We start from the raw sequence: 25,000 nt of genomic DNA, 5'->3' as shown, positions 1-25,000 counted from the left end.
GGCCAGCGGCTGCAGCAGAGGAACAAAGAGTCGGTTTCAGATGAGAAGAAAAACAAACTGATTCCTTGTGAATCTGGAAAAAGGAGTAAATGCAGATCAGGAAGGAGGAGGATTCCTTGTTTTCTAGAAAGCGTTTTATTGGAAGTGTCCACGGTTGTTGTTTGGCTTCGGTGGTTGTTTCTTTACTCTCGCTGGACTCTGCTGTTAGTGGTCACATGAGCATCCAGCCGCCGCCCCTGATCAGACAGGAAGCGATAGGCTAACGGCGTGCGGAGCCGACCAATCAGCAGCGATGGAAACACGCTCGCTGCTCGATGACGCCTCAGACTCGACTCCTGGAGGGGAAGTGATGTATCTCACTGTAAATAACCTCCTGTGTGTTGTTTTGTCTGAACCAGAGAAACATTTGTTGTCGGTCGATGTGTCTCAAGCTTCTTCATGGCGTGTGGACCGTGTGGAGGCGGTTCTCATGATGACCTTTCCTCAGGAGGTCGATTCCTCACCAGGAAGTCTGTCGCTCGGTTGATATCACGCCACAGACACAACATCCAAAGAGCTTCACACAGAGTTTATCATGGGAAACTCTGATTGTGATATTGTGAGTTGATATCGTGAGCTGGTGGACGTCAGTGGAAGCAGCTGCAGGCGGCGAGTTCCAGTTCCAAGAACAACTCTTTAGACTTTTTGTTTGTACACAGAAAGTTCTTCACATCCTGTTTGTCCCACGGTCTCTGAAACAGCAGCAGGACGTTCATGGTCCCACCAGACGGACTGGGGACAAACCAGTGTCCAGCATCTATTCTCTCTTCTAAAGATGTTGAATCATGAGATTGAATATCTGACTCCTTTATTTTGTTGTGTTTTGTAATTATGTTCTTATTCCTCCCTGATTTAAATCCATCCATCTCATATTGTTTCCCCGGCTCAGTGGATTTATTCACCTTCCAAGTGAAAACAAAACCCAGCTGATGTTTAAACCCCAGTTTGAGCTTCAGTCCTTATTTGGAAAGTGAGGAATTAACTTTCCCAGCAGCGGCTGTGTGCAGGAGGCGTGTCGGAGGAATTCAGATTGTGGTCGGACCAAAGGCCACGAGTTATTTATCAGAGCCGGTGACATGATTTATACACGTGTGTGAGATCTGCAGAAATCCGTAAATTTCCCATATTTCTATGCACCAAGAAGCTGAGAACAGAAACGGTGAATGAGCCCGAGTGTGTGAGCAGCCGGGCGTCTTCCTCCTCGTCTTCCTCCTCGCCAGACGCCGGCGGTGGGAGGTGTGAAGTGTGAAGTGTGATCAGCGGCGTGTGAACTCTCGGTGATTCAGCTCGCTGGCTCCAGACTCTCTGATGTCGTGCAGCTGAAATCATTAACGCTGATCCTGGCTCAGTGGAACTCACCTGAGACGTGTGACCCCGGCTCCTCACCCCCTAATGAGGCCTCTCGGCCGGGTGCAGATTGCAGCCGGACCCCCTGCGGTGACTCGCCTGACTCCGTGTTCCGGCCCACCGGCTCCTCAGACGCCACTCGTGACCTGATGAGATTATAAACTCGCTGTTTTTAAAATCCGAAACCGACCGTGAGTCCCTTTGTTTCTGTCGCTGCTGGTTTTTCTTCGTGGTCGGACGGTCACTCGGCTGGGAAGTGATCAGGGGGGGGGACGCACGCCGAGGTCAAAGAAAAGGTCAGCGTTTTATTATAGAAGCTGGACTTTATTTCTCTACTTTTCTCACCTTTGACGGATCAGAAACAAATATCAGAGCTGGATCTTCTCTCAGATCGAAGAAGCTGCACAAACAATAACCGACGGAGGAGTCTCAGGTGTTCCTCTGGCCCGGCGTCGAGGCGTGTGGCGTGCGGCCTCTCACAGACGCCTCCACGTTCATCCGTCTGAGCGTCTGAAGCTCATGTGAATCCTGCGTGAGTCCGTCTCTGCAGCTGCAGCTTCCATATAAGGCTGAAGTCAGGAGATGTGGTTCTCTCGCCCGGCTGCTCGGCGATGTGTCGAGGATTTCACTGAGACACGGCGTGCGGAGGAATGTCAGATTAAGACGGTGGCGTGCGTGTTAGATCTCCGCTGCCTCGTGTGATTTACATGTTCTTAGAGGGATAAACTGTGATTCACACGGATGCTGCTGCTTCTCTGGATGTGGAGTTGCCACGGTAACTCGTACCTTTAGATTGGGTTTTAGCTGCGTTGCTAAAGAGCACATCAACTGGAGCAGATGAGAAATGATGAATATATATTCTCTCATGATGAAGACGAGGGTTAAATGAACCTTTTCCTTCCTGAATCTAATTCCCATTCACTTTTCCAAATGACCAACAACTTTTTCAGATGCTGTACTTTGCAGTTCACAGGGATCAGGGCTGGCGACGCCTTTTATTAAACGCTGGATATTAAACTGTCACTGATACTTTGAGCCTCATAAATCTGCTGCGTGAAATCTCCTGTGACATCTTCTCTCTTCCTGCACGCGACCTCGAGGAGGATCCGACTCCAGGCCTGAAAAATGCCGTTTAAATTCAGATTTGCAGATCAACACAGAAGAAATGAGCCTCATGCACGACTCAGTCTCTTTACACACGATCACACGTCCTCCTGCACGAGGTTTGGAGCTGGACTCTTATTATGATCACATTACAAAGTCAATGATTGTTTTCTGGAGCAAACTAATCACTTCCTTCCCGGCTCTGCGTCTGCTGCCCGCTGATAGCGCTCGCTCTCGTGCTCACGGCTCGTCAACATCCATCGGCTCCACAACAAACACGCCACATGCACACGTATGCATGTGGCGTGTTGACGTGCACGCGTGGAAGTAAACACAATCAGGTGGAAGTCGGTCAGTTTGCACAGAGCGAGTGTTTACACATCCTAACGAGTGATTTGTGCTGCAGAGGCCGATGCAGACTATTAGGAGCCGGTGAGCAGAACTAAATTGTCCTGTGATACCCTGACTGCTATTTAAAGAAGCTGCATTGCAACACAAGGAAGTCAATACCGCTCTAATTCTGAGGTGATATTATAATTAGGAGACAAGTGATACTGTTGCTGGGAGCTTCTGGAACCAGGTAGCGGCTCGGAGCTCTGGTTCCTCAGCACCTGTGTGGATCAGAGCTCCGGGAACAACAGGTTGTTGTGGAGACAGGAAGTCGTTAAACAGGACAAACAGAGTTTAGTTTCTCTTCCAGTTTCAGCTCGAGACTGTTTGGCAAAGAGAGAGATGAATTAAATCATTTTCAGCAGCAATAAACGCCAAAGAAAGTATCGTGCAGTTCAGGTCACAGTGAAGGAATTCCAGAAAGCTGGAGGTGATGAAACGACCTGTGGAGCTTCAACTTTCAGCCAGTGAATCTGTCAAATTGAAATAAACTCTATAACAATAATCTATTTATCGATTTGTCCCATTTTCAAACACCAGACATTTGATGAATTCAGCTTTTCTTTGTCAGATTCAATAATGAAATGAAGATATTTGTGTTTTAGAGGCTCAGGCAGACAGGAGGAGACTTGATGAGGTTAGTTCGACTCTGGGAAAGTTGGAGTTTTTCATCCTTTGCTGGTGGACAGAAAGGACCTGTCTGTCTCACTGTGAATTGTGTAGTTTTCTGCACAGGAACCAGTTTCCATGTGAAGTCACAGATCCAGAAGTGATTTTTGGCTCTAACATGTTTTCCCACGCTGAGAACCGGTCAAAAGAGTCGGAAGCTATTTCTGTGCTGCTGTGGGTGATTTGGGGAATATTCAGGAATTCAGAGGGAAACTTCCAAAGACGTCTCTGCTTTGCTTTCAATCCGTCGCCCTGAAGGATCTTTAGATTTCAGCGAAGCTTCTAGTTTACGACGAATTTCACTTCAGATCAAACGGAGGTTAGGTTCAGTTCAGGATGTTTTTCTCCTCCGGTCTCATCTCTGTCTCGTCTTCACCAGGTCACCACATCATGTCAGACCACGACCAACTATGAGGTGGTGAGTAAACCCCGTGCACGCCTGTCTGTGTGTGTTTGTGTGTGTGTGTGTGTCTTTGTGTGAATGTGAGCACAAATGAAGCAGTAAAGGAAACTCTTCAGGATCTGGTTGACCCCTGAGATCCCCGTCATAACGCTGAGTGGCTTCCTGGAACTGTGGGGGAAGCACACACACACACACACACACACACTCACACACTCACACACACACACACACACAATGGGAGCAATGTGAGGTCAAAGGTCAGACGCTGTAACCATAACAGCTTCCTCTGTTTCCTCTAAATCCAAACAGAGCAAACAAGAGTTTTCATCATCAGAGTGGTGATAATAATGATGATGAAAATTTAACAAAATCCAGAAAATATACTCCACCCTCATCTCAAACTTACCCAGATTCCCTTGAGCAAGGCACCTCCCTCACAACGATGACCTCACATTATATTGACAGTGATGTGTTGATCAGAGTTTCAACATTCCTCGTCCACAGGAACGACTCATTGACTTTGGACTTGTGTGTTTACAGAGCTCACATCAGCTGAGACGCTGCACTCACACTCAGTGTCTCGTGTGTGTGTGTGTCTGTGTGTGTCTGTGTGTGTCTCTGGTGTGTGTGTGTGTGTGTGTGTCAGAGAGTCTCTCGCCCTCCGTCTCATCCTGTCACTCACTGTGGGAGAAACACTGAGTAACTGACTGTGTCTTCTCTCTGCAGCCTCCCACTCCTCAGCTGCAGTTAAAGCATGTAGATACACCGGTAAGTGACTCCTCCCCCCCCCATCACTGTCCACAACCAGGAGACATGCTTTAAAAATGCTGCTGCTGTTATTGCAACAAAGCGCTGGAATAACAATCATCCAACATACATTTGTTTTTGACTCATTATCACCATATTCACCACATATATCATTCATGAAATACGCCGTGTCGTGGTTTTGGTGAGAAAACACGAAACAGGAAGTGACATGGCCTCTGTTGCCTTCACTGTTTCATTATTTTCAATTAAAGGCTGTCAGAGCTCACGACACCACCAGGGGGCAGCACCGTGCAGAACATGAGAGCTGGCCAATCAGAGCCTGAGATAGATTTTATCTTTAGGTGAGAACTTAACACTCAAAGTTTTAATATTTGATTTAAGACAAACTATCAACAAAAGAAAGTGTGTTTTAAATGAATCATTTAAATGCATATTGAATTAATTGCGATCAGATTTCCCCGACATATTGATGGATTAGAATCCAACATTTATTATTATCTATTTATTACAATCTGTTCAGTGGCATATTTGCTCCTCACCGAGAGAAGCTGCTGCCTCTTCTGTTCTCACCAGTTCTCACCTGTCTGTGCCGAGCGCTCGCCACCAGGCCCCGCCCCCGGCCCATGTGAAACGGCGTGCACGTTAAAGCTCGCCACCGCTAAACCATCAAGAGCTTCCAGGAAAATAAGAGAGGAGAGATCTAATGCTCCGAGTAAACAGTTTATCTAAGGCAGCTTGTTTCAGATGTTTGTAGATTCTAAACGTTCCTCTGCTGTGGAACCAGAAGCTGCAGAGTTTCAGGAGATGAAAGCAGATCCGACTTTCCTCTGTGAGTCACGCCGCTCGCTGTTTGCGTCAGTCGTCGTCTGGATGTTTAGTCGAGTGATGACTCAGAGTCAGATTATAAACACAAATCTGTGTGTTTGTGCTGCAGCTTGTTTGGAGAGAGAGGACGAAGGGAAACAGAAAAGAATGTGGAGCATTTCAAAAGAATCAAAAGAATAATACGATAACTTTCAAACCTTAGAACAACTATCACAGCCATATTAATATAATTTACTTTCACATCTATATATCACATTACTTCTCTTTCATTAATATAATTATATGTAATCTCCAGGAAGCAGATGATTCTTCCTTTCCTTGACATTTATATAAGTTGCATCATCATATCATGTTGCTGGCGTCCTCTTCATCATGTTGGGGTTTTCCTTACATGTCTGTGTGTGTGTGTCTGTGTGTGTGTGTGTGTGTGTGTGTGTGTGTGTGTGTGTGTGAGGTGCTGGTGTCATGTTGTTTTGGTTTCACTCCACACAGGATATATTCACAGTGGTTTCAAATCAAAACACCCCATCGTGACCATAATTGAGTCAATGTGGGGGCTGCTCTGGGTCTCCCAAGTGCATTCTGGGGGATTATTCTGTGGCTCAGTGGGGGGGACAGAGTGATGACATTCACCCGATTGCACAACAGTTGTACAAATGATCAGAGAACTATTACAATAGTTGTTTTTAGTCCATATTTTATACTCTGGTGCCTGTTGAGGATAATTCAACTTCTGTTGATCTTCATCCTGAATATAAACACATGGAAGAGAAGAGACGAGAGGAACAGAGGAGTGAGAGTAACGAGAGATAATGATCCTGAGGGAGGAGCAGGTCCAGAGAACAGGAGGAGGAGGAGGAGGAGGAAGGAGGAGAGCGAGGAGGTATCATCCTGTGACATCATCGTTCGGCGAGCGAGAGAAAACAGATTCTCTCACGGAGGAAACTCCTCATCAAGCTCTCGAGGAAACATGATGAATCTGAACTCCTGAAACCTACTGAGCTGTAGTTTATTATTATTGATAAAGTTTGAAGTTGAGTGGAATCATGCCTCTGAGTTTCTCTCAGCTGCGTTCAGCCTGGAGGTGGAGCTCCGGGCACCTGGCGAACAAGGTAGGACACACCCCTCCCCAAACAGGAAGTACAAACTACTGTTATGGAGGTTAAACTTTTTATTTAATAATTTAATAATAATATCACTTAAACATATATTGAATAATGTGTAGAACCAGGATTACCTTTAGCTTCCAGCTCAGACGACACACTGAGGTGATTTGTTCTAAACGCGTCGTCCAGCTGGTTTTTACTCGCGGCGTTTTCCAGTTCCCGTGTGATGTCACTATGATGTCACTGTGATGTCACAGCTCCAGACGCTTCCACTTAGGAAACACCAGCCCAACATCTGGCTCCTGTCAGATCACTGAGCTCCAGCTCTCAGGGCCGGGACCAGCCGGGTCAGCAGCAGCGTGCCGAGCGTCATGGCGAGGGTCATGGCGAGCGTCATGGCGAGCGTCATGGCGAGCGTCATGGCGAGCGTCATGGCGAGCGTCATGGCGAGCGTCATGGCGAGCAGCGTGGCGAGCTGTAGGCAGCGTGTGTTTAACCTTCCTGTGATGATCAGAGACCTTCTCTCTGTCGAACCACTCGAGCAGTGAAGCTTCTCTCTGATGAGGTTGTGTAAGAAAACAGAGGGTTTGTGTGAAGATGAGTTGTGTTGTTTGTCTTTTTGTTTCGTCTTCATCAGCAGCTTCTCCTCTTCCTCACTAGCTCTTCTCCTCCTCTTCTTCCTCCTTGTTCATCTTCTCCTCTTTTCTTTGAACTCTTCCTCACATCTCCCCTTCTCTTCTTCATCATCTGTTTTTACTGCTAATCTTCATCTTTCCTCCTTTTTCCATCTTCCATTGTTCTTCTATTCTTTTTGTAATTTTTCTATTCTCTTCTTTATCATCTCCTTCTCTAGTTAATGCATTCATCTAGTTCTCCTCCTTCCTCTCTTCTTCTGCTTCTTCTCCTTCTTCTTCTCCTCCTTCTCCTCTTCCTCTTTCCTTCCTCTCGCTGTTCTTCTACAGAAACATTTGTTTGTTTCTGTGCTCTGACTTCTCCCTGATACGTTTTGTCAGATTGTAATTCAGTTACATCATCATCCTTACCAGATGTGGGATACACTTATGAATCATAATCTCCCTCTCTCCTCCCTGTGTGTCTGTGTGTGTATGTGTGTGTGTGTGTGTGTGTGTGTGTGTGTCTGTGTGTGTGTGTGTCTCCTCTCCAGGGATCTGCCAGGTCCTGTAAGAGTGTGGAGATCAGGAGGAAGCAGTCCAGGTAAGACGCAGCATGTCTTGATGCGTAAACAAAATATATATTCGGTTTATTCAGAATAAATTAAAGTTATTTTCCTGCAGCAGAAACCTTATGGAGGTTAAATCAAAGGGGGGGGGGGGTTGAGGTTAGAGCTGGATCTCCATGTAGTGATGACACGTCCTCCTCTTCCTCTGCAGGAGTCAGAGTGTGGTCCCGGCCATGGAGGACAGCTGTGAGGTGGACCTGGTCTACATCACGGAGAGGATCATCTCCGTCTCCTTCCCGGCCGCCGCCGAGGAGCTGAGCTACACCAACCACCTGAAGGAGGTGGCCACCATGCTGCGCTCCAAGCACGGAGAGCACTACCTGGTGAGAGACGTGACCTTCATCAGATATAAACCAGAGTCCAGAGTTTCCATTCCTGTTGACACTCGTTGTTTCTGTGATTCCAGATGCTCAACCTGAGCGAGCGGAGGAACGACTTAACCAACCTGCACCACAAGGTACACACACACACACACACACACACACACACACACACACACACACACACACGCCTTCCTCATGAAACCACACGGGTGAAACCATCTGATCCCCCCCCCTCCCAGGTCCTGGAGTTCGGTTGGCCGGACCATCATGCACCGGCGCTGGATAAGATCTGCAGCATGTGCAAGGCCATCGACACGTGGCTGAACGGAGACCCACGCAACGTGGTGGTGCTGCACAACAAGGTGGAGGCTCCACCCACCAGGAACATCTCACCCACCCGAGGTCTCCTGGGAACATGTGACTGACCTCCTTCTCCTTCTGTGTTGCAGGGGAACCGAGGCCGGACGGGCGTGGTGGTGGCAGCGTACATGCACTACAGCAACATCTCTGCAAGGTACGGGTTCCAGTTTAGGATTTAATAATGAAAAAAGTAGGGCTGGGCAAGTTAACTCGTTTTAATCGAGTTAACTCAAGTGATGAGTTAACTCGATTGATTATCCGCCAATTATTTTCTTTTTTCCTGTTCCGCAGCAGTCAGCAACAGACTTACACAAAATAAAAGCCTGACTTTCACAATAAAACAATAAATAATCAAACCTGAGTTAATGCGAGATAAAATAATTAATCGAGTTAACTCATCACTTGAGTTAACTCGATTAAAACGAGTTAACTTGCCCAGCCCTAGAAAAAAGAGATAGCAGGCAACTTGGAGTAAATGTTACCCATCTTTGTTTCAGGCAACAGAAAAAAATCATATAAAATCTGAAGGTCAGAAATTAGAAAAGACCTTTAGACCTGTAAAAAGTAACTGAGTGGAACATGAAAAGCCCTCTTTTTGTTTTAGATCTCTGGTCAGTATTTTTGAGTTAAAAAAAACTCTAGTCTACTGTACAATAAACAAAAGCATCTACTTGACTTTCAAATCACTTCATGGGGCTGTTTTAGTCAGCAGAGCTTCTGAGCCACCTGGTTTTAACTTCTTCTCCTTCTGAGTTTCTCTGTCTTACTAATGGCACCTGTTGCCTGTACATATTTCACTGTTTTTGTACAATTATGACATTTTAATTTTATTTCTAAAAGCTATTATTATCTGATTTAATGAGCCATTCGCAGTTTCACTGTACCGGCCGTGTGTACTTAGACTTGCATGGCTTAATCTTTGAGACAATCATATGCTACTGGCCGGATCAACCAGGTAGCCCTCTGTCAAGCGGAGACAACTAGTAGCAGCTCCGAGGTTCTGTGAGGACGGGAGCTTCAGGCCTGGAGCTCTGAGACCTGAACCATCATGTGATTATTATGATAGAACACAGAGTTCTGCTGGGTTTGTTTCTCTGGCTCCGTGAGGGAGTCGCCCTGAACCTGCTGAGCGTCTAAACGCCAGCAGATGTTTTCAGGTGAGACGGAGCCAGGAGGATCCAGAGCAGCTGAGGAGAAGACGAGTTCTGCAGCATGTTTGTGAAACCTGGTTGTTGTGTTGTGTGTTTGTTGTGTGTGTGCTGCAGTGCTGACCAGGCGCTGGACCGGTTCGCCATGAGACGCTTCTACGAGGACAAAGCACTTCCTGTGGGTCAGCCGTCGCAGAAAAGGTCAGTTGTTACCTCACTTCCTGTTTGCTCACAGCTGCTGGAAACTTTATGAATCCTCTGAGTTCTGTTCTGGATCAGAAGCTGAAAACTGAGATTGAGATTATGCAGAAAAACACAAATATAAAAAGCCTAATTCACCATCTGCAGGTCGACATGCATCAGACGTTTCTGTCTCTGTTGTTCTGAGGTTTAGAGGTTTAGAGGATTCTGAAGCTGATCAGAGTCGTGGCTCCGCTTCGTCCTTCTGCATTTTTCAGAGGAAATTCTTTCCCTGTTTATCTCCACTTTGGTTATAATTAGGATAATTGTGAGTAAACGTCGTGGTGCTGTCGGTCTGTGGGATTCCTCTGGTGTCTCCGGGGAGGAGGCCGATCATTCCTGTCGTCTCAGGACATCGCTGCACGTTCTCCTCTGATGCTTTTACATTTTTAGCCGTGAGGGTTTTGAAATAATGTCTTTTCCACAAACACGGAGCAAAGCATTCAAACCAGATCAGAGCCACTCGACCACGTGAGACTGGTTTCTGAAGCATCTCTTATTTTTTTTTAACTTAAGTTTTTATTAAACTCTTCTTAGGCATGGTACATGGCAAATTAAACATGTTTCTTTATACAGAAACAAGTAGTATATGGTTGAGAATTGACTCTAATAACAGACTTCGCACATATTCGTCTCAAAAATAGGCAGCTATTACAAAACAAAGTGAGTACATAATGATATCCACTCATACCTTCATTGCATATCTGCACCCCCCACCATACATTATATAGCATACATCATATAGACATGTTGCTGAGGTGTACAGTATTCCAGGATCCCACTTGGGAGAAACACAGCAAAACAATAAAACCAGAGTCCTAGTGGGGATCATTATTCACCTTTATGTAATTCCAGAACCTGTCCCCAGGGGTCAGCCCCTCCTCCCTGTCATCACTCAATCTACTAAGCATACATTCATAGGATGCAGTTTCAGTCATTGCACATATCCATTCTTTCACCTGTGGGATTTCTGGCGCCTTCCAATGTCTTAAGATAACTCGGCAAGCTGTTTTCTTATTTTGAACACATGAGGTCTCAGCTTCCTGAAGGTCTGACCCCCCCCACACACACAGCTTCACCTCCACCTGAGCTTCATCAGACGAGCAGGAGGAAGAAGAGGATGAGGAGGAAGAAAGGAGGAAACGTCAGGAGACTTAACTCCACTTCCTTTCACCCCCCCGCTCTCCGACTCGTCTCCAGGCTCCACCTCTGCCCTGCTGCTATTTCCTGCCTCAGATATAATTATCTCTGCCCCTGGAGCCGGATGGTATTATGGTCTGGAATGTGTGACATTAACTTGAGTTCAGCTGGAGAGATGGAGAGTTTGAAGAGTCGGTAACTCACAGTGGAGCGCTCGCCCTCCGACTACCACTAGGTGGCACTACAGTCGTGTCTGTGAGAAATCACGTCACTGATTCTGAGCATTTCTGACAGAAGCTGGAAATAGTTTAATGTTTTTATGAATTCTTTGAGTCAGTATCAAGAGTTTTACATCATTTTTCTTCCTGGTTTCAAACGCACTCGTCCTCGTGACCTCGTTTCTCGAGCGGCGCCGGAACCCGCTCCCGTTCCTCCGCCTCCTGCTCTCAGCGCTGAGCTCGCCCGGCGTCTAATTGAATTTCAGCGAGGGCGAACCATCTGGTGTCTGACAGCGGAACAAGGGGGGGGGTGTCTGCATGTGGCGACCCCGCGGTCGAGGTCACGCTCGGTACCATCATCAGCATCATCATTAACAACCAGACGCCCCCCTCCTCCTCCTCCTCCTCCTCCTCCTCCTCCTCCTCCTCTGGTTCACACGATGAAGGTGACACACGCAGGATCAGACTTGGTTCAGTTTCTTATTCTGGATTCATAATTCCCAGAGGCTGATCCCTCATATTTATTCTTTGCATAAACAAACATTGCAGGTCGTTATTTTGTCGAGAGGAGTTTTCAAGTTGTTGAAAGTCCACAGCTGACACCGGCGGCTCGATGCCGACCGGGAGCGTTCACAGCCTGAACTCCCCCTGGACCGCGGCCTCGACCTGGTTTAATATTTAATATATATTTATATATTTAAATGTGACAGCTCCTCTCTCTCCTCCTGCAGGTACGTGCGTTACTTCAACGGCCTCCTGTCCGGACACATCAAGATCAACAACAAGCCTCTGTTCCTGCACCACGTCATCATGCACGGCATCCCCAACTTCGAGTCCAAGGGAGGTGTGTATCTCACAGACACACACACACACACACAGACACACACACACACCCGTCTGTCCTCTGCAGCCTGTCTCACTGCTCTTGTCCCTCGCAGGCTGCCGTCCCTTCCTGAAGATCTACCAGGCCATGCAGCCGGTCTACACGTCAGGAATATAGTACGAACTCTCGTCATCACAGTCCAGTGTCGTTTGTGTTTGAGTTCAGGAAGAAGCTGAGGATTTATTAACACATTGTTGTGTCATTTTTCTTTACACAGCAACGTGCAAGGAGACAGCAACACCAGCATCTGCATCACCATCGAGCCGGGGCTGCTGCTGAAGGGAGACATCCTGGTGAGATCCTGATATTTCAATATTCACAAGAAATTAAACTAAACTTAGACGTACTAAAATAAAAGAGGAGACAAGGAGAGAAACTCAAGTTCCAAGAATTCAAACAATCTGAAAATCTGAAAACTGAAATACTGCTACTGAAGGGAGACATCCTGGTGACATCCGGTTATTTCAATATTCACAAGAAATTAAACTAAACTTAGACGTACTAAAAGGAGAGAAACTCAAGTTCCAAGAATTCTCACAATCTGAGAATTCTGAAAATCTGAAAATTGAAATACTGCTGCTGAAGGGGGACATCCTGGTGAGATCCGGTTATTTCAATATTCACAACATGGGACGTGGTTTGAAAAAAGGCAAGAGCAGCTTCTTTGCTCACTGAAAATACAGAATAAACATTTAAACTAAACTTAGAAGGACAAAATAAAAGAGGAGACAAGGAGAGAAACTCAAGTTCCAAGAATTCTCACCATCTGAAAATCTGAAAATTTAAATACTGCTGCTGAAGGGAGACATCCTGGTGAGATCTTCTTATTTCAATATTCACAACATGGGAGGTGGTTTAAAAATAAGCAAGAGCAGCATCTGCGCTCAAAACTAAAGTTAGAAGTACAAAATACAAGAGGAGAGAAACTCAAGTTCCAAGAATTCTCACAATCTGAAATCTGAAAATTGAAATACTGCTGCTGAAGAGAGACATCCTGGTGAGATCCGGTTATTTCAATATTCACAAGAATTAAACTAAACTTAGACGTACTAAAAGGAGAGAAACTCAAGTTCCAAGAATTCTCACAATCTGAGAATTCTGAAAATCTGAAAATTGAAATACTGCTGCAGAAGGGAGACATCCTGGTGAGATCCGGTTATTTCAATATTCACAACATCGGAGGTGGTTTGAAAAAGGCCAGAGCCGTGTCTGCGCTCAAAACTAAACTTAGAAGTACAAAATACAAGAGGAGACAAGGAGAGAAACTCAAGTTCCAAGAATTCTCACAATCTGAAAATCTGAAAATTTAAATACTGCTGCTGAAGGGAGACATCCTGGTGAGATCCGGTTATTTCAATATTCACAAGAAATTAAAGCAAACTTAGACGTACTAAAATAAAAGAGGAGACAAGGAGAGAAACTCAAGTTCAACGAATTCTCACAATATGAAAATCTGAAAATTGAAATACTGCTGCTGAAGGGAGACATCCTGGTGAGATCCTGATATTTCAATATTCACAAGAAATTAAACTAAACTTAGACGTACTAAAAGGAGAGAAACTCAAGTTCCAAGAATTCTCAAAATCTGAGAATTCTGAAAATCTGAAAATTGAAATACTGCTGCTGAAGGGGGAAATCCTGGTGAGATCCGGTTATTTCAATATTCACAACATGGGACGTGGTTTGAAAAAAGGCAAGAGCAGCGTCTTTGCTCACTGAAAATACAGAATAAACAGTTAAACTAAACTTAGAAGGACAAAATAAAAGAGGAGACAAGGAGAGAAACTCAAGTTCCAAGAATTCTCACCATCTGAAAATCTGAAAATTTAAATACTGCTGCTGAAGGGAGACATCCTGGTGAGATCTTCTTATTTCAATATTCACAACATGGGAGGTGGTTTAAAAATAAGCAAGAGCAGCATCTGCGCTCAAAACTAAACTTAGAAGGACAAAATACAAGAGGAGACAAGGAGAGAAACTCAAGTTCCAAGAATTCTCACCATCTGAAAATCTGAAAATTGAAATATTGATAAATATATTGATGTTTCAGCTGAAGTGTTACCACAAGCGCTACAGGAACGCCACCAGAGACGTGGTGTTCCGGGTGCAGTTCCACACCTGCGCCATCCACGACCTGGGCGTGGTGTTCGGGAAGAGCGAGCTGGACGAGACCTTCAAAGGTAACGGCGCTGCGGGTGGGTGTGCTTCACACTTCTCTGTGTTTGTGTGTTTTGTAATCAGCAGGAACAGCACAGTGTGTGTTTGTGTGTGTGTGTGAGATATGAGAGTGAAAGGAGAGAACAGGTTTATTAACATTCAAATACCTGAACGTCTCATCGAGGCCAAAATAATGAAGACAAATGTGAAACAACACACGAGACGTGACAAACGCACAAATCTAAACAAAATGTGACCTCAGGATGAAATGTTAGACTCCAGAACTGATGCTTTAATGTGTGTTTGTGTGTGTAGTCGTGGATTTGTGTGGATTTATTGCTGCAGGTGTGTATTTCAAACACATACATGTAACATTAGGATTTTAAAAAGCTGAAGGAATCCGTGTTAGAATCACTGAGGAGCAGCTGAGGTCACTCAGAGGTGCAAATAATACAGTGAAGAAACTTGTGTTATTAATTTATAGGAAAGTTAATGAAATAAAAGCAAAGTAAATATAATTGATTAATAAGCTTTTGTTGTCTTAACGTTGCTTTAACCCTTTTCTCCCACATTGTTTTATTCCAACATCTTCAACAACATTAATAACCTTGTGTTGTTTTGTGTCAGGCTTATTTGTAAAATTGCTAAATAGATAAAGTTATTATTTACATTTTTTTCTCTGTTTAGGGTTTAGGTTATACAATATATTATATATATCACACTTTGTAGTAAACAGCGCCCTCTGCTGGTGAAGGATGCTCAGTGTTTACTCAAAACATTATCGATGAATTATTGATTCACTGGGGTTTTATGTATTTTGCTAAATTCAAATCAAAGAGCTGATGTGTCGTCTGTGATCTTTGTAAACTTGTGTATCTTATATCAGCCACATGTGTGATTATTGATATTGATTATGTATTTATTATATGATCGTGTCTCTGTACAGACGAGAGGTTTCCAGAGTACGGGAAGGTGGAGTTTGTTTTCTCTTATGGACCAGAGAAGATCAAAGGGAAAGGTAAATTGTCGTTTTTTATTTTACATAAATACTTTATCGGATCAAATGAGCCCAGACGCCGCGTGAGGAGGAACCCGTTACCCATGATGCATTGTGCTCCTCAGGCCTGTGCCACCTGGAGAACGGCCCGAGCGTCTCGGTGGACTACAACACCCAGGACTCCCTGATCCGCTGGGACTCGTACGAGAACTTCAACCAGCGCTGGGAGGACCCGGCCGACAGCGAGCTGGGTACGTGCACACACACAGACACACACACACACACACACACACACACACACACACACACACACACACACACCACCCTCCCCCAACCTGTCAATTAGACCTTTAAATAGCTGCTGCAGAAATAGGGGGCGTCAGTCGCCCTGCTACTGGCTGCCCCTCCCCAGGGGGGCTGTAACCTGACCCACCGACAACCCCCCCCCGCTGCAGAGTCCAACGAGGGTCCGAACCCCCCCCGTCCCCCCATGTCCCTCCATGTCCCTCCACCAGAGCTGCTGCTGCTGCTGCTGCTTCCGATTCACGCTCAGGAATTTTTTGTTTTTTATTCAGGAATCCAAAGACCAAATACTTACAATATAAAAGCTTTTGTTAATCTTAAAATCTTCTGTAGGAACTGCAGGAGAAACTTTTCTCTCCAGGCGTAAATATGCCCCCCCATAAACAAAGGCTACGTTAATTTAAAATATACTTAAATTATTAGAACTTTAAACTGATCGACCATCGAGGATAAAACCTCACGTTCAGATCTTCTGATCTTATTGTTCCTTCGTACGTTTATTAGTTCCCTTTTAAATTCCTGTATCTGCAGTCAATGGAATAAACAGCAGAGCATGTGACATCATCATGTGACATCATCACGTGACATCATTTCTGGATTAAAAGTGACCTCATGATTTAAGTGTCTCAGATTCCCGAGGCCCCCGTGTGGACACTCGGTGGAACTGCCGGCTTGTCAGCGTCCCCCTGGATCCGCTCAGCGATGATGACATTCATGATCGCTGCTGCTAATCAGAGAGACACTCTCTCTCTCTCTCTCTCTCTCTCTCTCTCTCTCTCTCTCTCTCTCTCTCTCTCTCCCTCTCTCCCTCTCTCTCTCGCTCGCCCTCTGTTGAGTCAGGACTTGGCAGCCGTTGTGGTGCAGAATCCACTTTTCCTTTTCTTTTCTTTTTTTTACGGCGTCGCAAAGACCCATTTCATTTTTATGAACGTCCCCAGAGAAGCGTTGCAGTGATTGCCGTGTTGCAGGAAGGTCGCCGGGAGTCGCCGGGCGTGCAGCTCGGATCCTGAGTGAACGGGCGCCGATGTTCGCTGACCTCAGCAGAAAACAGAAAAACTCTCGGCCTCTTTATTCATTTCTCTAATTGCAGCGTTGGCTGGTGTGAGAGTTGTGAGATGAAGCTGGAGAACTGAACCAGATCTGAACCAGTTCTCTTTCAGATCCAGGTTCTATCCACAGCCTCTGATTTATGACCCCGGGGACTTTGTGGTTTTATTTTTGATGAATACCAAACGACCACAAAGGGACCAAGTGTGTACGTCGATGTATAAAAAGACGACGAGTAAGAGAGAGAGAATGTTAATCAGGTGTAAACACATATCTGAGTTGGCAGGTGAGATCTGATGCCTCATGAATTACACTGATACCGTAAACTGGGACTATTTTTACTCGCCGCCGCACGCTGGACTTAATCACTCATGAGGCATCGCTCCAGGAATCCAGACTTGTTTATTTGTGAGGCTGTTAAACGAATGTTTTGTCCTCGGACGTCTGAGTGCGTCCCCGGCCCCCCCCCGTCCCCCCCCGACCTTGGGAGCCCGGCTGAGAGGACTCATCGAAAGATGGAAGTCTGAAGAGCGTCGGTGGGATTAGAAGCTTAGAGCCGAGGTTCAGAGGAACAGGAGCAGATTCTCTCACTGAGGGAATCTGGGAGTGTTGTTGGAGTGTGTGTGTGTGTGTGTGTGTGTGTGTGTGTGTGTGTGTGTGTGTGTGTGTGTGTGTGTGTGTGTTCACACTTTGTGTTGTGCAGCTTTTACAGGCACGCACATCCGTCTGTGTGCGGCAGTAAACGTCTGTATTGGTTTAGAGTCCTCTGCAGTTTATTTAACGGGGTTTGTGTGTCTGTGTGTGTGTCTGTGTGTGTGTCTGTGTGTGTAGTGCACCTTGTGTTTGTCGGCCGGCCTTTGCTCCACTTATAGCTCGGTGGTCTGGTGGCAGCTGCCGACCTGCAGGTCAAACCCGTCGTAAGGTCACGGTTCAGGACACGGAGCAGGAAGACTTCATGGAAAACACACACGGGAACGACTCAATTCCAGGTGATAGTCTGATCCCAGAATCTGGTTTCACAGGGTGCTTGAAGGAGACAAACAGGATGTGGTTGATTCCTCCGGTGGATCTACATGGATCTGGTGAAGTGTGTGTGTGTGGTGCAGCCACTTTCTACTTTTATTCATAAACTCTTCTTTCAACATCTTTATTCTATGAAATGGATGTTTCCACAGATTCTGGTTGGATTTGAATTTCCTGTTGGAATCAAATTATCTTTTGAGTTTGAGAAGAACCACTGAACATAGAGCCACAGCAGAGTGAGAGTGTGTGTGTGTGTGTGTGTGTGTCTGTGTGTGTGTGTGTGTGTGTACAGCGGCCCAGCGACAGTCTATCCTGTTCTCCGCCCTCTTCCCTTATTTGGCTGCGGCCGATCCCTGAAACATGTCTGGAATAACTGGATGGAGACAGACAGAGAGAGACAGACACTGAGAGGAGGACGAGAGCAGACGTCCACAAAGATTAGATAAAGTTATTATTATTTAAAGTTTGAATAAAGGAGAAGAGAACCAGACGGAGAGAGTACAGAATGAAGTGAGAGAGGAGCAGCTGAGCAGCAGCGACCGGTGAGTAGCTCTGACAGATTTAAAAATTAGAAACTTCTGCATGAAACCAAAAGAGAATTCAAATTTTATTCCAACATTAAGATGCAAACTGTGTGTTGTTGTTGCATCAGACAGAAAACTCAGGATCTTTTGTGCGTTCGCTGTGCAGACTCCAGCGTCTGTTTGTGTGTTTGTTGCGTTTCCATGTCAACGTGGTGGCGTCCTGCGTGTTTGGCGCCCGTACGGCACAAAGTGAGTCATGGAGCCGGGCGATTTGTGCGTGTGGAACATTTTATGAGCAGGCTGCAATTTGGGTGCACCAAAACTATTAGGGCCTCTGGTCGGGAGCTGCACGTGACTCCCAGAGAGTTTGTGCACGTGTGGAATCTGTTTCACTCTCTGGAGCATCAGGGAAGATGAGAGTTCAGGATCCAGGGGTTTTAATTTCCTATATTTGCTTGTATTTTTATCTACATCTGCATTTTTAATCGTGATTTTCACTTATATCTGAGCGTGTGATGAGATGCTGACCTCACAGGCTCCACGTTGACCTCAGTTGTCCAGAGATGGATTTCAGGGATTTGATTCGTCTCCTGTGTGAGTCTCCTGGTTGGACGTCCTGCTGACAGGACGCTGAGCTGCAGCAGCAGGTTTCAGATCCCACTCGAGTCCGTCCTCGTCTCTTAATGCCTCATCGTCCTTCTGTCTGTCTCCATGTGGTCGTCCCTGTCGTCTCTCGGCCTCGCACGCCGACTTTGTCTTTTTATCTCATCCTTGAAAGAGTCTTTGTGTTTAAAAGTCATATTCTGAGTCGTCCTGTGTCTGAATCTACTCGTGAGTCTGTACATGAGCAGCAGAGAGAGTTCTGTGACTCTGAGGCTGAAACGTGGCAGCAGACAGATTCTCTTCATGACAGCGTCTGATCCTCGTCCGTGACAGAGACCCGACAGATCCACAGAGGTTCCAGAGATTCACCACGTCCACATCCTGATGATTTATGTCCTCAGCAGCATTACGACACATCAACAGTTAAATTTAGATCCTGTTCATGTGCAGGAAGGAAAACTTGACCTTTGGGTTTCAAAATGATGTCACACAAATGTTTGGTGTCAGATAAAAATCTGGAATATTCAAAACTCCACGATGAGAAAGTGATTTACAGACGAATGTTGATCGTTAAAGTTGAAGTTTCCTCCTGAATATTGGAGATAAACTCTGGTTGTTAATAACTTCAGACTTTTTAACTCACAGAGAACAGACGCTCGGGGAGAGAAGGAGGAAACTTTCTCTTCTTCTCTCTTTCCTCCAGCTGCTGCTTCCAGGTGGAAACGTTGCTTGAAGCTTTTTGAAGCAACGACAGAAACTGAAGAATCAGCAGCTTCATGTGTGTCAGAGACGAGTGGGACGTGGCGTCTGTCCATCAGAGACACAGACGTCCAGCAGGTAGCTTCATGACATAAACCTGGAGACAGACACTGATCCAGACCACGCCACCTCACACGGTGACAGCTGGACGCTGAGTGATGGATGGAGCCACGCCACCCCCCCCCCCCCCCCCCCGATGGACTGACACGTCTTCCTTTATGACGACGTCTCTGTTTCTCTCCAGCGACCTCAGAGCTTCCACATGTCACATCCACTTTAGAAATACAGATCATGTTTTAGGGAAAGATGTTTATTTGCACTGGAATGTGAAAACGTGGCAGATCTTCCTAAAGCCACACACACACACACACACACAGACACACACACACACAAACACACACAGACACACACACAGAGCCAGCTGCCAGTCAAACCCACTGTTGGCGTGCAGACTGTGAAAGCTGCGATGTCACTTCCTGCTGTGAGATGCCGGGCGAGTCGCTGACATCCCCACGTGCACGCTCTTGGATACTCGTGCACGTGCCTGCCTCTGAGTGTCAGTGCATGTGAGCGTCACAAATGTTTGTGAGTTTAGAAAAGATGGAGAAAAATATGAAAGATCTTGTTCTGCGTGAGATGAAACATGAACCCGGTCTCCATCGAGCTCGGAGGCTTCACCGGCCAAATTTATATTAAATCATTTTCAAATTGTGTCGTATTTCCACGTCTTAAATCAGATATTACTCCTATTATTATTATTCAGAAGCTGACGCATGGATTTGGAGAACATGTGCTTCTTTTCATCTTCATCTTCTTCGGATCAAAGTGCTTCACTTCTCCAAACCTCCAGTTTTCCTGCTTGGCCCCAGGTTCCTCTAACATCTGCACCTCCACATGGAACCTTCCTCCTCTAAACAGCTCCCCCTGCAGACGCCTGTACGTACGTGCGTGTGCATGACGTGCACGTGAGTTCCCAGATGCATTTATAAACATACATGAAATCATACACCGACTCCAATAAAACTATGATGGCAGACCTCAGACTGTAATCATCGTGAGGTGTGTTTCTATATTTACACGCGTCTGCATTCGGTGGAAAAGGGTTCGGTCTGTTTTAATAAGGTCATCGTGTGACGGGTGGGACGCTCTCCTCTGGACAATCTACTTCCTGTTGACACCACATGACCAGCGGACGTGACCTTTCACCTCACATGTCACAACGATGACGTTCATTTAATCGGTTTCACTTTCGAACGTCTGAAGTTTCATCTCTAACGAGTGCGATGACTTCGAGGTATAAATAAAACGTCCGGCTCCAGAATCTCCCACAGAGCGTGTTGTCACCGGTGTGTGTCCCAGTTGTGTTGCTCCTCCATCCCTGTGTGTGTGTGTGTGTGTGTGTGTGTGTGTGTGTGTGTGTGTGTGTGTGTTAATGGACAAACTGTGTGTAACCCAGGTCCCAGCGGCTCCGTCTGCAACAACACGTCGTCTATTTATACTGAAGCATCGGCCACTGGGTGTTTAGATGGTTTTTAATGGCTGTTAAGTTATCGAGACGCAGGAGGAAACACTTAAGTGTGTCTGTGTGTGTGTGTGTGTGTGTGTGTGTGTGTGTGTGTTTGGGGGGGGGTGGCACTTTCACAAGAGAGGAAAGCACCTGTCACATAACAGGATAGAGAGAATGGACAGGTGTGTGTGTGTGTGAGAGAGAGAGAGGCCCGATTTAAAGGCTTTATATATATAATAGATTTATATTTTTCATATACATGTATCAGTCGGTCTATTTGACTCGTTCCCGGACGTTTCCTGATATTTAAACTTGTATTTTCCAGAACAGTTTAGAAAACATCTCATGTTTATAATATTTATTTTCGAGTTTCTATGCTCGTCAGCAGAATCAACTCAGACAAGTTCTTCTATTTGTGTCTTTGACGCCTGAAGAAAAGGATTCTATCTTCACTGAAACTCTGTCTTCACATGAAGTCCTGTTCCCGATCGTTTCACTTTCCCCTTCAGCTGCGACGTGCTCTGTGGTTTCCCAGTTTCTCTCTCTGGCTCCGACCGTAAGAAAACTGACCAATATCTGGTTTTGCATGTTTTGGATTAAAAGAAACTTCAAATTACTGCTGATGTTTTTCTAAAAGCCAGAAGGCGTCGGGGTGAGTTCCTGCTTCCCGACTGTAATTACACCATCAAACCATAACGGCCTTTTAATCTCACCAGGCCTGAGACTCTGTGGAGAAACTCCGACAGCCAGCAGAGGAACTTCTATAAAACATAAATTTATCTTTACAGAAACTTTTAGTATGTGAGATAAACTCTGGTGCTGATGTTCAGGATTAACAGAAACAGGTTCTTGTCCTGAAGCGGAGGAGAGGAACCTGAGTCCAGTCAGACCCGTGTTTGTTTCCCGGTCATGACGAGTGTCGGGCAAATGTAAAGGATGTGACCTCCCGCCCCCCCGCCCCTGGCCCCTCCCCCACTGACACCACCATCCTCCTCCGCTGGTGAGCAAATGGAAGCGTCTGAAGAGACTCACTCCTCAAACATTCACACACGTGAGTCAGAGCCAAGATCAAATATAATCTCTCAGAGAGATTCAACCTCAAACTGCGGAAAATTATTGAGAAGAAAAATCACTGAGAAAATCTGGAAAATCACTTCAAGAAAGTGAGAAAACCAATTCTACTGATGCGGTTCTCCACCGAAGTTTAACAAGTTCTTTCCCGACACAAACCACAGTTCTGTTGAAATCCGTCTCGTGGTTTTCACGTAATCCTGATAACGAACAAACTCAGGGAAACACATTAAAGATAATTAATTCTCTGGGAAACGTTTAACAGAGCAATAAAATAAACATAATTATATGTTTCTTGCAACTGTTTGATTAAAAAGACCTTTAATCAAAGTTTTAGGTGAATTTACCAACGTGTAAACATTCCTTAAAGGATTCGGTCGATTGGATTTGACGAGCAGCTCCGTGAAATGTGAGAGTCTGAGAAGTTGGTGAATCACTGGAAACTTGAATGTTTCTCTGGTGAAACCATCAAAACGCCTGATGCCCAAAATGTTGCGTTTTGCTTTGTGACGTGGACGAGCCGTCACATGTCACATGACCCTGTCCTGGTCTGACCTCAAACAGCAGCTGGAGAAAGACTCAAAGACTCAAAGACTCGCTCGTCATCTCTTCTGGAACAAGAACCAGAACCAGAGTCTCCACTGTGGTGGAAACAGAAATTACAGGAAAAGTTCAGTTAAGACAAATTAATGACAGACGTTTGACCGGGTTCAAATAAAACAGAGGAAAATATTAATTAACAACAGATATGGATTAATGTGAAGGGACAGAAGAGCTCAGCTGCTGGAGACTCTGGAGCTGAGACGTTCTGACTGAATCCTGTCGAGAATCTAGAATCAGAATCAGAATCAGAATCAGAAAGGATTTATTGCCAAGTAGGTTTACACCTACCTGGAATTTTCTTTGGTAAAAAGCTGCATACATTTCACATAAAGCATAAAAACACAATGAGTACTTCACATAAGAAAGAAATAACTGTATATAAAACAAATATATATACAAGACATAAAAGTTAAATAAAGAGTAAAATGCAAAACAGATATATACAAGATATAAAAAGTTAAATAAAAATTAAAATGCAAAGCAGGAGAGAAATGGGGATCTGAGTTTAAAACTTTAAGTTCAGGATTGATTGATGGACTCGTGATGTCATCAGACAGAGGCGTGTCAGTTTATGGGAAGCAGCAGCAGGGCGGAGCTGGAGGTCAGTCCCCCCCCCCATCTCTCCACTGAGCACATGTCTGGTGACAGCAGGATATGAATCACCGGGTGAGAGCAGCTCACACCGGCCCGGAGCTCCGAGGCCATCGGACGACTCTGGAGGTTTAATTCACCGTTCAACCACCTGAAGCTTCCTGACCTCAGTGAGGAAGAGGAGGCAGCTCTTCCTCTCCTGACCTGCAGGTAAGGAGGAGGTGGTGGCGTCCACCCGGAGATATTCTCAGGATTTTTAAATAATCAGATATTAAAGAATCTTGGTGCTCAATCTCCAAAATGACAACTTTTCAAACTGAAGAGGGAAACGTTCATCTGCAGTTTTTGACTTTAAATCTGAAACCAGTGAATCTGTGTTTGGTCGTGAAAACAAGTCCAGGAGCCGAAGCTGCTTCCAGCTCCTCCTGTCACCACCGAGCCGGGAGCTGCTGCTGACGGGTTTGGAAATAGCTGCGGCCGAGTGATCCACCATCTGTCCCTGGGGGGGGGGGGGGGGGGTGTGGGGGGGGGGGTGCTCAGTTTGGCACATTCCCCCGGCCGCCGGCACAAACGTACATGTGAGGATTCTGCAGAATAACCTGGTGAATGGGAAGTGAAGGATCTGGTGCACGTGGGACTCTGGAGTCTGGAGGAAGCAGAGGTTCACAGTCTGGTGTCACTGCGGTAAACTGTAGCTCCGCCCCTCATGTGTGTGTTTTTAATCTCTGCACGAAACAACTCTCGTGCAAAACTCGTCTTGGTGGTTTTTTGGCTTTGATCTCAGACTCCACAGAGAGTTTCAGTTGCAGTTCACAGACTTTTAGAGGAAAGTTTCCCTTCATCCGAGCTGCAGCCGGGCCGAAGTCCAGCTCGGCCCGGTGTGCGACCAATCCAAAAACAACACAAAAATAACACAAATATGCTTGTGTGTCGTTCTTTTTCACGTCTTTGAACATATTTAGAAACGGTGCGTCGGGTCTGAAGCTCGGAGAATCACGATCAGTCGCCTCCTGGTTCTCAATCGGACTCGTTGTGTGTTCGACTCAGCAGCTGTTCCAACGTCCTGGTGTCACAACACACCGGGGGGGGGGGCGCTGACGCAACGTGACAGGGGCTTCCTGCTATAAATAGAGCTGCTGCTGGAGCTGAGGTCACATGGTGCAGGGGGGGGTCACTGTGTGTGTGGCGTGTGAGCTCCGGTCCCATTTTGTTCCGTGTTGTGGTTCTCTGTGTGTGTGTGTAACAGAGGTTGTGTGTCTGTGTGTGTTTCAGATGTTGTTCACACCCAGGGTCCGCTCGATGGAAGCCTCTACGCCCGCGTCCGTAAGAAAGACTCCCTGGAGGGCGTGGTCACCATCAACGGCCTCCCGGTGCTGGAGAACCCTCTGACCAACGCTAAGAGCCTCCTGCAGAACGCCACCCACCCGCTGCACGGCGCCGAGCAGACACTTCCTGTCGCAGGCCACGCCTCCCTCCCGGCCGTGGACCACACCCTCTCCGTGAGCAGCGACTCGGGCAACTCCACCGCCTCCGTCAAGACCGATCGGACCGATGAGCACAGCCAGTCGGTGCCGAGCGCCGCCAGCCACACCCACCCGCCCGCGGCCCCGCC

General features: G+C 46.1%; 1 protein-coding gene across 1 annotated transcript in view; it reads left to right on the top strand.

Annotated features, from left to right (window-relative positions):
• Window positions 1–25,000, top strand: part of tns1a (tensin 1a) — a 69,429-nt gene that overhangs the window by 28,706 nt on the left and 15,723 nt on the right. The window contains exons 4-18 of the mRNA XM_061067253.1: window positions 3,929–3,967; window positions 4,679–4,720; window positions 7,817–7,866; window positions 8,043–8,214; window positions 8,298–8,348; window positions 8,454–8,576; window positions 8,664–8,728; window positions 9,840–9,923; window positions 12,052–12,164; window positions 12,259–12,319; window positions 12,421–12,496; window positions 14,254–14,398; window positions 15,307–15,378; window positions 15,483–15,608; window positions 24,661–25,000. The exon at window positions 24,661–25,000 is cut by the window's right edge and continues 1,265 nt beyond it. Of these exons, the coding sequence (XP_060923236.1) occupies window positions 3,929–3,967; window positions 4,679–4,720; window positions 7,817–7,866; window positions 8,043–8,214; window positions 8,298–8,348; window positions 8,454–8,576; window positions 8,664–8,728; window positions 9,840–9,923; window positions 12,052–12,164; window positions 12,259–12,319; window positions 12,421–12,496; window positions 14,254–14,398; window positions 15,307–15,378; window positions 15,483–15,608; window positions 24,661–25,000 (1,559 nt within the window). The remainder of the gene's footprint in view (window positions 1–3,928; window positions 3,968–4,678; window positions 4,721–7,816; window positions 7,867–8,042; window positions 8,215–8,297; window positions 8,349–8,453; window positions 8,577–8,663; window positions 8,729–9,839; window positions 9,924–12,051; window positions 12,165–12,258; window positions 12,320–12,420; window positions 12,497–14,253; window positions 14,399–15,306; window positions 15,379–15,482; window positions 15,609–24,660) is intronic.

Source organism: Limanda limanda, chromosome 23 (assembly GCF_963576545.1).
Source record: "Limanda limanda chromosome 23, fLimLim1.1, whole genome shotgun sequence".
NCBI lineage: Eukaryota > Metazoa > Chordata > Actinopteri > Pleuronectiformes > Pleuronectidae > Limanda > Limanda limanda.
This window is presented reverse-complemented; position numbering and strand designations above follow the sequence as displayed.